Source organism: Poecilia reticulata, linkage group LG6, assembly GCF_000633615.1.
Source record: "Poecilia reticulata strain Guanapo linkage group LG6, Guppy_female_1.0+MT, whole genome shotgun sequence".
Taxonomy (NCBI): Eukaryota; Metazoa; Chordata; class Actinopteri; order Cyprinodontiformes; family Poeciliidae; genus Poecilia; species Poecilia reticulata.
In genome coordinates this window covers 17826544-17842349 of record NC_024336.1, presented here as the reverse complement: position 1 = coordinate 17842349, position 15806 = coordinate 17826544, and the positions used below count along the sequence as shown (strand labels likewise).

The 15806-nt window shown below is 40.8% G+C and overlaps 1 protein-coding gene across 4 annotated transcripts in view; it reads right to left on the bottom strand.

Annotated features, from left to right (window-relative positions):
* Nucleotides 1-10362: 10362 nt before the first annotated feature.
* The window catches only part of dusp8a (dual specificity phosphatase 8a), a 46959-nt gene continuing 41515 nt past the window's right edge, over nucleotides 10363-15806 (bottom strand). For all 4 annotated transcript variants that reach the window (XM_008411572.2, XM_008411571.2, XM_008411573.2 and 1 more), the window contains 2 exons: nucleotides 15153-15276; nucleotides 10363-14848 (listed from right to left, as the gene is read on the bottom strand). In XM_008411572.2, the coding sequence (XP_008409794.1) occupies nucleotides 13633-14848; nucleotides 15153-15276 (1340 nt within the window). In that variant the 3' untranslated portion in view covers nucleotides 10363-13632. The remainder of the gene's footprint in view (nucleotides 14849-15152; nucleotides 15277-15806) is intronic.

Below are 15806 nucleotides of genomic sequence, written 5' to 3'. Positions count from 1 at the left end.
CTCCACAGAGCTGAAAAAAGCAGGAAGCTCCCTTTAACTTTTTTCATCCAAAGGTCCGGGTTCTTTGCTTGCAACGTCATCTCTTCAGCTCATCTTGACGTCTTAAATTGATAAAAATTACAAACAAAAGAAGAGCCTCAAATTCATAACAGGGTAATTAAGATATCTTCTACAAAAATAATGTTAATAAAATACTTAAATAGAAAATATCTCATACTTGCTAGGAAAAGTTAAACATGATATGTAAGCTCTCCAGCTGAGCACGAGGAAAAATTAAGATGAACTGGGATGAAAAATAATAAAGGTTATTGAAAGAATAATAAATTGACTTTCCTTCACATTCAAAGAGTCGGAGAGTCTCTGGGTTGTTATCAGTACGTAGTTTCTATCTCAAACCCTGTCCAGATTAAAACTGTAAACACGAGATGCAGATGTCTACAAACATTGCTAGGCTGTCACTTCAGAAACTCTCCAACAACGAAAGACAACAGCAAAGGAAAGACAAAGTCTATTCTGAACTTGCTGCTTAAAAAAAAGCAAAAGGCAGAAAAAAACCAAAGTGAACTGGGAGATAATATGTTCACATTTGAAATAATTCRCTTTCAACACAAAACAGACGCTGTTATTCTCAGTTCCTCTTAAAATAGAAAGTTGTTATAAGATATGACGCAACACATCCTTATTCCGGTTGTATGTTCTCTGGCATTACATTTCTACTTAGTTCAGCTTTTATTGTCCCCAATGAATAAATGTTTTTTGTGGCCCGACATCAAATAGAGCACCTAAGAGATACTTTTGTATCCTTTTAACTTGAACAGTTTGTCACGTTACAACCACAAACTGGAATCCAGCGTGCATTTGCAATCATTGCTTCTGATTCAAAAATTTTTTTTTTGCAAGTTTYCAAACCAGAAACGAGACTCGGGGCATTTTAGTTTGAAGGTTCAAAGAGCGTGATGACGGAAAAAAGAATACTGTGACAGATGGTTCAATAAAGATGCATTTAAAAAATGAGAAAGAAATTTAGTCAAAACTTTATTTCAATTTAAACAAAAAAAAATTTTCTTGTTGTTTTTTCAAGTTTTGATTTTAATTTCAAATCCATTGTAAATAGTTTCTACTCAAACCCGAAAAAGGTCACAAAGGAACATCTGATTTGTTGTGACAACATTATTTTACAGCTAAATAAAAGTAATAATTTCAACTCCCTGTGTTGAAGATGAAGTCATTTAAAGTAAATGCTGTTTAGGCCAAACTCCTCGAAGCAGGAAAGAGATTAGATCTGTTGTGTAAGCCCAACCCGCATGTGCAGACGCATCACCGCATACCTGTGGATCAGCTCGGTCCTGCTGGGTAGATTGTGAAGCTTTGGCTTGGCCGTGACTCATAATTTATTCACAACTGGCCGTGCTAACTCAGAAAGCCATTAAGAGGTATTAAAAAGGAGGCACCTCACATTACTCTTGCATGAATAATAAATGCTCAGAAGATGCAATGAGGGACGGCTGCACATTTTTGTGCATCTRTGTCAGTATAGTTCAGTGCAACTTTTTCAGAAAAGGGTAAAAAAAAAAAAAGGCGAAGGTTTTACTTATATGTTTGGTCAATAAAATATTAGAGAAACTGTGGCCTTAGTCGTGCAAATACACACACACTCCTAATGAGTGGGTGAACAATGTGCTTACTGTCAACTCTGATCTCACCACTGATGGATAAATTTCCAGTTTCTCAATAATGATCACATAATACATATAGGGCTGATAATGGCCACTTGCACCACTGGGTTTCAGACTGGCGGCGGCGCCGAGTCTGTCTGCACTCGCGTCGATTCAGCATACATAATGTGTGTGTATTAGCTGCTGAGCTTGTGTCATCGCTGGCTCCACGCTCCAGGCTGATGTCTTGGGGCATGAGTCAGCCTTAGCAGCATTACTCATGTCTGCACTCTTACCTGACTCCAGGAAGAAAATCAGAGGCCCAGGAGAAAAGGGGATGGATGTGAAACCTAAAGAAGGGGACGATTTCAATGATACCGCTTCAGGTGGAAGACGGCGCAGAAAAGATGCGGAACTGGCCAAAGATTTGCTGAAACTTTATGCCTGAAGTCCTGTGAACAAACAAAAAGGCACGCCGGTTAATGCCGCAAATATTTCCACTAATATGATGCTTTAACCCCGCCTGGCAATTTCAAGAAAATCAGACATGAAGTCACATTGAGCCAGGAGCAAGTCAAACAGAAATAGCTTGCATGTGGTTCTGAGGTCATGGGCAGCGAGAGAGAGAAGAAATGATAACAGAGCTGCAGCCACAAACACTGCGTCAGCAGCCATCGGCGTGAGATTCAGCCTTTGTCTTAGCAACACTAGTACCAGTCATCACCTCCTCCCCCGTTAAACCAGTTCTCCCAATCAGGAAACTTAACTTTTGGTGTTCATGTAGGAATTTTGTTCTCCAAGCATTTTGTTTTGCCTTTAAATCAGAAACTACAAAATATTTGATATCATTTAATTTATTTGCTAAAAGAAAAAAAAAAAAAAAACACGAAACAACCCAAACATGAAGCATTGAAGCGGCACAAAGACTTCATCTGTCATTTTTATTAGTAGATCCTAAATCTTAAACAGTACATGTCTAAAAAGGAAGAAGAAATAAAAACTAAATGTGATTTTGTCAGTTCTCATCTAACAAGTGATACGATTCTAAAAGAGAAAAAAAATGAACAACAAAACAAAAATTATTTAGAATTGAAATATTAAGCTGTTATGAATAAGCATTTTATTTATTCAAAAGGAATGCAAATCAGTTTTATATTTTCAGTTTTTTATTAAAGGATTTCCACATWTCAACCTCARTACCAGAAACAAGAGYCTCTTTGAAATCACTTCTTCTCATTGTTTTGATCATTTATACAACTTCCTTTTGACCTTTACCTGTTTTGGCCACAGAGTTTTGTTTTAAAATGTTTTCATGTCTCTATGACACGAACCTGTTTTTTTTTAATAGCTTGATTTTTCTTTTTTTTTACAACTAATTTTCCGGTGTTGTATCTGTTGCTGCCTCTTGACCAGGGCTTTYTTGAAAAAGACATTTTTAATCTCAATGGGTTATGTTTGTCCTGGTAAAATAAAGGTTARATAAAATTATAAAACCGTGTTTGAGTGTTTGTTGCTGGTTGTTTTTCTTTGTTCTGGACTTTTTGTGATGAAATGCTGATCTGGTCTTACAGCTGTTCAGTGGTATCTGCGTTTGTGGGCAGCAGCTCTCACTGATTGCTGGAGCCTCAAAGTCTTAGAAACTTCACTGCAACAATTTCTAGACAGATACTTGTTCATTACTTGTCATTTGCTCTTGACCGTGACTATGGATCGAGGCATGAACTGTTGTTTTTTGAGATCATTTAGCCTGCCTCGTGTTCAGCCCGTCTGGCGTCAACAGCTGACTACATTATTTTATTCTGAGTCATGAAATTTTGGATGTCAACATAAAAAGTTCCCAGTTTAAGCCGGTGATTAACGTTGTGAAATAAATAAAGGCCGTAAAGGCAAAACAATTTGAAGAAGTGGAGGGACTTAGGAAAACTGATTTGTTTGCTCGTAACTTTTGCCCTATAGTGAAAGATGACGCAGTGTCTGAATGACAGCGTCCATCCGAGACAGTGTCTCCTCTGCCTTGATGGGCCAGGATGTGGTTTTCTGGAGGTGCGGATGCTGGGATATTTTATATCTGTGCTGCTTTTCGCCGTGCGTTGCCGACTGCAGCAGCAGACAGGTCGTGTGTGTGAGTGTGTGTGTGTCCGACTGCGTTTGGACCTGGTGCTAGAGACTGCTGATGGGGCTGATGTGGTGAAAGAGAGGGGGAGAGTTGCAGTTTGTTTCACTGTCAGAAAGACAGAGACAGATGTCAGCACCGGGCAGCTGCTTCAGTCAGCACTATGAACAAACAAAAAAACACCCTCATTCACAGAGACGAGCCGCTGCCGCAGTCACACAAAGTCTGACGAGGAAACGAAGATGCGTTCACACCTTCCTCTCCCGTCCTCCCCTCCCAATCCCTRCAAAAAAAACAGAAGCCTAAGCGAAACGTGAGGACTGATGAACGGACTGATGATGTGCATTCAATCTGCTGCTGGCTGTTCACTCGTGGAACAAAAATATTGATCGCCTCTCACCTTCCTGCTATAGAGGACGAGCTGAGCTGAGCTGAGCTGGACTGGGAGTCCAGCAGTAGGTGGCAGCAGACGGTTACACAACACCTGCCTGAGTAATCAGTCTGATGGTGTGTCTGGCTTTGTGCACAAATCCCAATCCACCTTATGCTCCATCTCCTCTGAAGATGAAAATATGACTGAGCCTTTCTCTGCAGCTAACAGAGGTTTCAACCCAGCAGACGCCTGCTTGAAGTCTGTGTCTAGTTCTGTCGTAGAAAGCTTCCAGACATCACAGTGTCTGGCCCTTTTTAGCCTTTCTCTGTTTCCCTGTGACTGGCCTGTCTAGACGGGCCCCCACCCCGTCCAGCCCCCCGCCCTCCCCTTGTTGCTGCTGTAATGCTGCGGTGTGTAATACGCAGGTGGCTACAGCAGCACTAACTGCATTAAGGTGGATTAACCTGAGGCCTGCTGAGACGCAGAGACAACCAGGGATTCCTCTTCGCCTCGGTGTTGCTCAACAAAAATAAGCAAAACTATTTCTTTTTTTTTTTTTTCTATATCCCTGGGATAACATGCAGAATTAAACAGCAGAAGAAGTATCCTGGAACCCAGTAACCTCACATTATTAGATGGACTTTATAAAATTCTTTATAAAAACAGATATAGAACATACAGCAGTCTGAGCTTACACGTATCATCGACATTATTACGAAACGACACACCAGCTGTTCACACTTTGCAAAATCCCGTTTAGACATGAAGACATCAGACATCTCCATGAGGTTTCGTGAAGTTGTAGGATGGACATGTCAGGATCTTTTACCATTTCCTCTTTGTGAACTCTCTGTAGAAAGCCAGAGAGTTTTCCTCTTACTCCTCAGATTTTCTGATTAGTTTTGGTAATAAGCCGATTGAGAACCTTTTGTGTCTGGTGAACCATTTGAGAAAACACGCACACACATACACGGGGAGAACACGCGAACTCCGTGCAGAGAAAAACCCTCCGGGACCTGGACTTGAAGCCAGGAACCTCCTGCTGCAAGGCAACAATGCCACCAACCATTTGATGCCTCCAAAAAAAAAAAAAAAATGCGAGAACATTTTCTCCCGGAGATAGGGTCAGACGGATGGAGCTTTTAACATCCAACGTGAGATTATGCAACTGCAATAATAGATGCATTTAAAAGTACCAGATGTGCCCGTTTTGTGGAATGACTTGCTTGTTTAAGGCTCTTTACCTGCTCAAACTGTGCATGAAATGTCGCCCTGTCTCAATTGGGTGTAAGATGATTAAGATACAGAGATAACAGACACGGAGTCAGACCGAGCGAAAAAGAATAACAAAAAAAAAAAGTTGCCAGACTACACAGGATAAAAAGGTTATATTGGGACGAGGGGTTGTAGATGGAGGGGCGGCGGGGGAAATGACCAAGAAATGCTGTTTGGCATCAGTCACCCTGAATGACGCGCGGAATGCTGTGCTGACGCAACTTTCGAGCAGCGAATGTGTGTAATGAGAGTGTGTTTGACATTAAAGTAGATGAAAAGAGGCAGCATGCTGAGAAAAGAGGAAGAAAGAAAATATGTGCAGTAATGATAGGTAAGTGCCTGTGCGAGTGGAAAAGCGGAGAAAGAATGCCGTAGCTTGCTGACGTAACGGTTCCTAACTGTTTCCATATAAAAGGCCTGGGAGCAGGCGCCAGGCAGCCCTTCACATACGTCTGGTACCCATCAACCTCTGAGAGAGGGAGCGTGTACACCGACACCCACACACACACACACGCTCACACACACACGCTCACACGCACGCACGCACATGCTTGCTGACACGCTTACATTTGTAAAACACATTTTTATACAGTTCAGCTAAACTTTAATGCCAGAATAAAATATGTCTAATTATGTACGCACAAATAAAGTCGCCAAAAGGACTAACAAGCAACTTAGCAGCTTTCTGGAATGTAAATATTCATTGCAGCATTGTTAAAGATTTACAGACATGATGGTGAAAAAAGAAAAAAAAAAAAAAAACTGAAGATGCTTCCAGGTGACGTTTGTTACACCTGTTTGGTTCTTTGTCACACACTTAGCAAAACACCAAGATACGTGGCAGCAACAGAAAACTCCAGATTTGTTATTGTAATCATACAATCKGAAAAAGAGGATTAAGTAAAAACAAGCACAGCTACACAATGCATTTAGGCAAACACACATGGTCAAAGGGATTTTCTGGTGTTTTTCAGCAGAGCAACAACAGAATATGAAAAAAAAAAAAGGATTTAAAGGAGTTTGAATGGGGCATGTTTTTGGTGCCATATGAACTGGCTTGGATATGTCAGAAAACTGCTGGAAATTTCATGCACAACCATATCATGGATTTATATGGAATGCTCCATAAAAAAAAAAAAAAGGAGGGATGAATCCATCAAGGGCTGGTACTGTGGTTTACATTTCCCTATTGATGTCAGAAGAGAATGGTTAGCCTGGTTTCAGCAGATGAAAGAAAAGCAACAGCAGCTCAAATAACTACTTGTTACCATCATCCCTGAACACACAACACGTCAAACCTTAAAGCAGACGCGTTGCATTAGCAGAAGACCATACAGGGTTTCACTCATGTTAGCTGAGAACAGGAAACTGAAGCTGCAAGCCGCCYAGTCTCGCCAGAAATGGCACAAAACTGTACTGCAAATATTTTTGTGTGGTCTGATAAGTTTTGGTTTCAGCTACAACTTTCAGATGGCTCTTGTAAAACAACATGATGCATCGATCCTGGCRTCTATCAGCCATGCAGCCTGGGGATATAATTGCGTGTGGGACATTAATTGGTGAACTTTGAGCGCTAAGTGCCAGCTGAACACAAATTAAACTAAAAAGAAATAATGCAGAATCTGCATGACATCATCCTTTCAACACGGACCAAAATCTTTAAGGGATGTTTTCGACTCACAGTTTTTTTTTCCTAAACCGACCACGAATTTAAAGAAGGACAGAATACTGTAAAAATACGAATGACTAGAAGCTGAACATCCAAATACATACGGAAAAATTATTAGGAAACCTACTGACAACAAGAACCCTGTACAGAAACAAAAACTGCAACTCAGTAGAGAGAGACTGAAGATGAGGAATGTTTTTCTTGAAATGCAGATTCACACAATGCAAGCTGGGGCCTTTTTTTTTTTTTTTTTACAGAAAAATCCAATCTTACAGACAAACTTTTGAAGAAGGAACAAATTATACATGGATTACCTGGTGATGAACCCTAACATGAAGCTGGGAGGATCACTGTATAMAACAGAAGTATTTTCATAGAGAATAGCTACCACCTGTAAACATCACTCTCCCCAGCTGTAGCTAGCAGTCCCAGATCCACATACTTTTGAAATGTGGCTTTATTTGGAGAGAGATGTCGTTTGATAGCACAGGAAGAAATTCCGCCATGACTTCATAAAACCAAAACCGACTTTGAAGTGAGCTACCCACCCTGCTGGATCTGGATGGATTTATTTTTAGCATTGAGGTATGCAACTGCATCCTCTTGGGGGGAAAATACCTCCCTGTTTTTCTAACCAAAATAAAACCTCTACCTCATCCCATTCTCAGCTCCTGGAGGTAAGCGCTCTTCAAATACATCACTTCATGGGCCAACGCCGGGGCCCTCAGGCTTTCGGCACCCACAGGAACACGTTGATAAGGGGACAGGCGGAGTGAGGAGACAGCCGTGATGAGAACATCTGGAGACTTATCTGACTGCGACCCAATATAGAACGAATGGAAGTACAAAAAAAACACTAAACGGCGAATAAACTGGGAGAAACTGCGAACTGCTTTGTTTTCTACTTTCTTGTTGGGCATTTCTGCCACAAATTGTATTTTTATGAATCACATCAAATGTGTCAGTGTATCAGCATTGTTAAACCGTTGGAGCATTTCAGTATAATAATGTCCAAGCCAGATCCAGCCCTACTATGTGAATCCTAAKAATTCACATAGTGAGTTATAAGGTGATCTGAATTACATCCCATGGAAAATGGTTTCTTCTTAAAATCCACAACCCAAGTTATTTTTTTTCCCCCAAAGGAAAACAAACTAAAATTTCCATATTCCTATTAAATAAAAAACTTAACCTAAACTTTCAGCAAGCTTGGTCAAGGATGAATACTTCTTTTTTTATTGCGAAATAATCAGTGGATGTGAGGAAACACTACCCCTCACATCAAACGGTGATGTCAGAGCACTCATAAAGTGCAAGAAGACTTAAACATGACCGTTAGCTTCTTGTGTGTGTTACAATGAATACAATGGCCATTGGGAGTGGCTTAGGCAGTTGCAAGAAAACACTAGTATTATTAGCTGATGATGGTAACCTCCTTGGCAGCTTCTCACTGGTGGCCAAACAGCTCCATCTAAAGCCTCACCAGGCAGAAGTCAAAGGTTTTCAGGTCAGTAAAACGAAGGGAGACTTTCTGTTACTTTTAACACACGCTGAAGGGATTTGACCAATTTTCTTTTACTAACCTTTTTACCAAGACACTGCTTTTTAACACGAATGCCAAATTGCTATGTTGTCCATTTCTGTGGCAATGCAGCAACGGGTGATGGGAGCAGAGGATTGAATTGCTCAAAAAAAAAAAAGCTTAACTTTAAAAGACAAAACAAAAAGCAGAAACAGGTAATGGCATGCGAGTCATCCTGCACCCCCTCATGGTGAGGGTTGCACATTTATGACCGTGCCTCTTCCTGTGTTTTTACAAGTCCTGTCAGTGGTTTCCCTATCACAACTTGTTTAATCTCCTCATAAATCCTTTTATGGTTGCAGGAACACATTTTCTAGTTCTGTACGGTTCTGGGCTGTATTTTTTATTCCATCTTTGTACACAAAACAAACAAGAAATAACTTTTTTTAAYGCTAAAAGGCTTTCACTTTTTGCAAACTTGGTTTGGAAAATTGTGGGAGTCTATACGTTAGTAATCAGCCCAAGTAATTTCTAGAACTAAGTGTTCTTAAAACGGTCAGAATCATAGTCTATAACCAAAAATACATACAATATTTTTGAGGGGTGTCCTGTTAGAAACTGTAGGCTATGTAGCTTACTGACACTCACTCTGCTAATATCTGTTAATATTAACCTGTGACACAGAAAAATTGCTTACATTTATCAAAGACAGCTAGCTTGTTTAGGAGTAGCCTGTGAACCTAAAGCTAGCAGCAGGCTAGCTGACGATTTCTTTATCAAAAGACAGCTAGCTAGGTTCACAAGCTAGGAGTAGCTTGTGAACCTAAAGCTAACAGCTGACCATAGCTTTATCAAAAGTGGTGGGGCACGGCAAATGCCTATGAAATCTCAGTTGTTTTGTTTTTATATATTTTGGCAAAAATAATTGAAATAAAGAGGACAGGGTATCTAGTTTTATGTAAGAATTTAATGCAACGTAACATAGCCTGTTATTAGTTCAACTTTTGCCTATTTTCTCTCTCAGTTTTTGTTGCTTTTTATAGAACCTACATCTGCCCTGGTATTCTGTTTAGCCGTGACATCGTCCTGGAGGAGAACATCAGCAGAGATACCGCTGCCAGCGACTTAACGTTCTCCTTCGAGAGAAAGATAAAATGTCCTTTGTTGAAGGTCTTACAAAAAAACGTAGTAGTTCCAAGTAAACTGTAAAAAGAGAATTTTGCAATTTTGAGGACTGCTCCAAGCACATGAAGACCAGTTTTTAACTTCACCTCAGTCAATTTCGAGTGATTTTATGTGGGGAATAAGCATCTTAATTTATGAATATCTTTGTTCTGCTGTTGAATACTGGGTTATGTCTTCCCAATCAATATGTCATGTTTTAATTAACATAATTTAATTTGAGATTATCTTAAACCCATGATATTTCTGGTTTGTGAGAAATGATTTACGATCTAAGAAGTAATGCAACATTTGTGTAAAATTACCATGAGTTCCCTAAAACACAAAATCAAACCTAAATTCTGAAACCTATTGGAAAATACAAATAAAAATGACAATGTTGGAAAAAAGAGAAACCAATAAAACTTTGCTGTGTGGTTTGAGTGGAGATTGTTCCACACAAAATCAATAACCATTTCCTAGTGTACGATTGCCTTACTGTGGTTTTTCCACTGTTCCGTTGTGTCACGTTCCCCCATCTGTTTGGGTTCCCATTTATGCAAACGCACAAGAAAATGAAGCAGACAAGAGGTATGTATTTTGTCATGTCTGTATTTTTGTCTCATTTTCACAAAACATATACAGGGGAAGGAAAAGCCTTTCAATAGAACCTGAGGTATTTTTGCATCAAGCAGCCTAAGGTATCAGGATTTTATTTTAAAAACTTGTCTAAATTTATCAGTGTTCTTAGATGCGTTGCTATGTACAATAATAATAATAATAATAATAATAATGTAGCAAAGGGGACAGCCTGCATCATTCTTGTTACATAGCATAAATAACAATTCTTAAAAATATGGGGAGTAAGGTGAAAAAAGGTTCTTCAGGAAACACATGACTGATCTGAACTTGTAGCTGTAGCAGCATAAGGTCAAAAGGTCAGAGATCGCCAGACAGTAAAGCTAATCCAGGGTCAAAAGAAAAATATCAAACACATTTTACATCACAAATAAATACCCTTCTCACACCAGGAGAGCTAATTTATTTCCCTTCCTTATGCCTCAAAATATGAAGAGCCTGATTTTTTTTATTTTATTTTTCTGTTCATTGTGTTATGCTCTTGTGATCAAAGCTTCGGAAATTTAAAAATTATTGTAAAAACAGATAAAAAAGAGAGAAAGAGAGAGAGAGAGAGACGGTGCTTCATGGACATGCATTGTGCTGATGTACCAGCAGCTGTGTACCCTGCGTTGGGCTTGGCTCACCAAAAGATCCCCTGAGAATGAACGAAAGGGTGCGTGTAGGGATTCGTGTGTGAATACATACTGTAAGTGAGAGGGGCGTACAGTGTGCCGTGAATGTGTAGTTTCAGCTGTGAGCATCACTGGCTCAGAGGAGATCCAAAAACCGTGACAGCGTACTTCTGTTAGCATACACGTTGATGTGAAAAACTATTGGCTCCTCGCACATTTCTTTTTTCTGTTTCAGCATTTTTCCTCACACTTACATATTTTATAGCATCAAGAAATGCATATCAGACAAAGACAACCAGAGTAAGACAGGAAAAGCAGGTTGCGATTTTGAATTGATCTGTTGAGGTGGAAAAAAAATCTGCCTGTGCTAACCCAGCCCAATGAGAAAACGTAATTCTACTGTCAAATCGTGAGTTACTTGTTGCTACCAGTTAGACAGTAGTGGTGTCTACATTTTTGCGAGTCCAGCACAGATCAATAAGGCTCATTAACAACAGAAGAGCCTTTACAGTTCTACATATTTCACTTGTCTTAGCTCAGATCATTGAGAAATAAGAAAGAGACGGAGAAAATTGGCATCCAGAGAAAGCTCTATGGTGAAAACTGATGACCATAAATATTACAGAGGACTGTTCTTATACTTAGACTGAAGAGACAAAAGCAGAAAGGATTACAACCTATCAAATATGGCATAAAACTAACGCAGTATTTAAATTTTTTTTTTTTTTTTACCTACATTCAACATTATTATGATAGAGTGATGGTCTGAGGCTGCTTTGCACGACTTGAGGTAATCAATGGAACGATGAATTTTGTTCTATTCGAGAAAATCCTAAAAGATTGTCAGGGGTAGTCCAACCAGTTATTAGGATTGGGGAGCAATTATTTTTTTAAACATAAGCTTTTTTTTATTTTTATTTTTTCAGGTTGGTTGAATAACTTTTTCTGTTGTTAAAAGAACTGGAATTTGTATTTACTAAGGTTATCTTTGCCAAATAAAAACCTTATTTTGATGACCAGAAACACTTAAGTGTGAGGGAAAAAAATAGAGGAAGAAACAAAACAAATCAGTGAGGGACAAATACTTGTTCACAGCCATGGCTGTAAGACAGGCTCATTTGTTTCAACATATACAAGAGTATGGTCAACGAGTTGTCAGGCTGCTCTTTTCTTATCGCCACACAGCTGAGTAAAAACAGTCTTTTCAGTCATAATTGGGCCGTCGGTTGTGACAAACTCCTGAATTCACAGCACAGAGGTCCGGTTACAGATCTCATCAGTGGGACGTCTGTGACTTTCCTTTTTATAAAACAGAAGCAAAAACTTGGCTTTTGGAGTATCGTGTTGTCAGGATGTGAATGGTAATCACTCAGCAGAAAAGTGCATCTCAAAGTCATACATCACTCTCTCAAACAAAAGGAACAGCACATATTGCTTGCTTGAATTTTGTTGAATGTGTGTATTTGTAATGAGTGTGTGTTCATAAATACCATACAGCAAATAATAATAACAATTCAACAGAAGAAGAAGAAGAAGAAGAAGAAAAAAAAAAAGGAATCCACAAAACATTATATTATTTCTCATTACCAGAATGAAGCAGTACAATAAATTAAAACTATAACTGAACAGAAGTTCATTAAAATTGCTATATATATTCATATTGTATATATATAGTATTTGTCTGTCTGTGGTCAGCCTTTCAGGTGCATGCTCTCTTCTGGCCATAGACGGTGGCTGGGTTCAGTGGGGAAAGGCCTGGGGGGGGGGGGGGATCCGGAAACCTCAGTCTTATCATGCTGTTAACAAAAAGAGCCAAAGTCAGGATAGATGCACTGTGCTTTGGAGGGACACACTGTCCATTGTTACAAGTCTTTTCCTCAACAGAATACAGAGGATCCTTCGTTATATTGAATGCAGTACCGTCTTTATGTTAAGTCCGCTGAACCTCTCTGCTTTGTGCTGTGATAGTAGGAGGACGCAGTACTATTAAGGAGTCCACTACAGTCGGTGGTGTTCTTTTGCAGCATTTTGGGGCGGGCCGGACCACAGGGGAAAGGTGGTAGTGGGCGGATGTAGCCGTGCATGGTTCTCTGACACAGGGGGTGGAACTTCGGGACGAAACATGGGGCTCGGATCAAATCACAAGCTATACACCCACTGAAGCTCACACTACATTTAACCACAGGTAAACAGTATGAGTCTGAACATCAGGGAATTTTGTATAATCAGGATGCAATGTGATGCTTACTTGGGGTGATATCTTTTAACCTGTGACAGAAATAAAATTAGAAAACAATTGCAGTACCAACAGCCACACCTTTATCTCCCCTTCCCCCAGGATTTCCTCAAATTTCTAAGAGTTCAGAATAAGTATGGCTACCTAAAACATCACATCTGAGGCTCTGTCAGTCCAGGTTTGCAAACTGTTCACATTAACTCTCAGCTTGTATCTGTCCTTCCCTCAATTGGAGTCTTTAACACTGTCTGTGGAGGGGAGCACAAAAAAAAACAACCTTTGTTGGCTCCACCTCATTTTTCCTCTTCTGGCACTCCCTTAAAACAGGTCCACTTTTTGCCCCCATGGGAGAGCATTCACTAGGTCCATTATCTGTCAGGACACTTCAATGATCTCCATGCTTCCAGAGAAGCTTGACTGCTTCCCGATTTTCCCCAGTTCTTCCCTGGACCTTGTCTCGGAGATGCCCTCCTCGAACTCCATCTGACAGCTGCGGCGCTTGAACTGCTTTTCTGACACAGGAACACTGTTACTCGAGCTGGCGGACGTGGAATCCCAGTGGTCCCTCTGTGTCTGAGGCCCTGAGGGCTTCTCCCTCTGGGATTTGTCCCTTAACCTGGCGCCTTCGCTACATCCAAACGCCACGTATGCTGAGCTGCTACCAAACCGCACCGATGATTCCTCTCCCCTCCCGTCTCCTCTTCCCAGCTCCATTCCTCCCTCACCACCTTCGTCTGCTCCAAAATGCCAGGGAGCATCCGTAGTTGGGGTGACTGGAGTGACGGGAGTTGTAGCCTGGACAGTGTCTCTGTGTTTGGTCCACATAGCCCCAGACCCCAAAGATGGCAGGGAGGGTAGCGAGAGGAGCGGGGAACCCCTGAGGTTGTCTTCCAGGCTGGGGCTCTTGTGGTCCAGCGACAAGCTGAGGGACTGGGGAGGATGATGCAGATGGGAGTGGACTGGAGAACTGCCGCAGCTGTGCTTAGTTTTTCTTCTGGATCTGGATGAGGATGTGCCAGATCGATGGACTCCTTCACTTCCACCCAAACCCCCAATGCTACCCCCGCTGCTCGGTGAGGGGAATGGTGAATCGAAAGAGCCGGGGCTGTCAAGGATGGGCGACTGGGAGCAGACACCATTGGAGGTGCCGGTCCCCGGGCTGTCGAGCTTGCACAGTTTGGGGATGTCTTCAGAATGAGTGGGTGCCATGCTGGGGCAATGTGGACTGCTAGGAGAGTAGACAGACTTAATGTCCAGAGAGAAGGAGCGTTTGAGACGGTTAGTGTCCATAATCCTCTCTGCCGAGAGGTGCAGGCCGTTAAAACCCTGCTGGAGGGAAGTGGGAGATGGTAACTTGGGTTCAGTCTGGGTGTGAGGATCTGCCACCGATGAGTCACAGCTGGTGTGGTGACCGTTGATCTCAAAACCAGCAGAGACCCCATTAACCTCAGAGCTTTGTTTGGAGTTGTTTTCAGACTTCTTGTCATCTGTGGTTAAAGCTTGTAGTAATCGCAGGCCCTTTTCAAACTCCAGCAACTGACCCAGGAAGTTAAAGTTTGGGGATATGGACGGCCTCCTGTCCTTTACGAACCTGTCAGAAAGAAAAAAAGAGTTTAAAAGATTAGTTGTCTGAAAACTATTTGAAAGCAAAGTATGGCAATAAATCCTGTGTAAAGTTATATGAGGTCTGAGAGGGGCCACTATTATGCTGGTGCACAATATGCAATAAATGCTTTGTCCTTTAAGGCCAAAACAAACTCTGTTGCACAAACTGCAACCTGGCAACCACCTTAACTTTTCATTTCATAATGAAAACGGGATTTCTCCTTCTTTCATCCTTTCAGAAACGATGACACCCTAGCTTAACTGGAGGTGAGTGGGAGGGGCAAACATACCTGTAGGCATCATCTGATGACAAGCCCATTGTCTTCATGATGTATGCAATGGCGATGGTGGCTGATCGTGAAATTCCAGCTAGGCAGTGCACAATTACTCTGCAGTTTGACACCTTAGCTTTGTCTGTTGGGAGCAAAATGAACAGATTAAAACAAACAAAAAAAAAACAGATATACTCACGCATACAATAATGTAAACCCTTGAAATGTCTATTCTTTGATAAAGGATTTTTGAGAAAACTGGTAGAAAGCTGTAGTGTCTCTTCTGGTTCCTATTCAGAGGACAATAACTATCAAAAGACAAACAAGGAGGCCGACATCTTAGGACTAACATTTTAAAACATTCTGTACTTAGGGACAAAAAAAAAATAAAAATATGTTGCGTCAGATCTTGAAATATGAAAATCTCTGATATTATTTCTTGTCAATGTAAAGTCTACCTTTCAGAATGCTATCCAACTTGTTAGCATGCCACTATCTCTGACATTGTCCAGTGCAGTAACTGTAAGCTAAAATCACAAGTCCAGCACACCACATGAAGGTGACTGCTTTAAACTTGACACCATCTGTTTATGTTTAAAATTTTGAAGCACAAAAGAAAGTACTTCTTGGGATGTTCCTCAGCTGTTTTGACAGTTGGCTAATAAAAGGCTT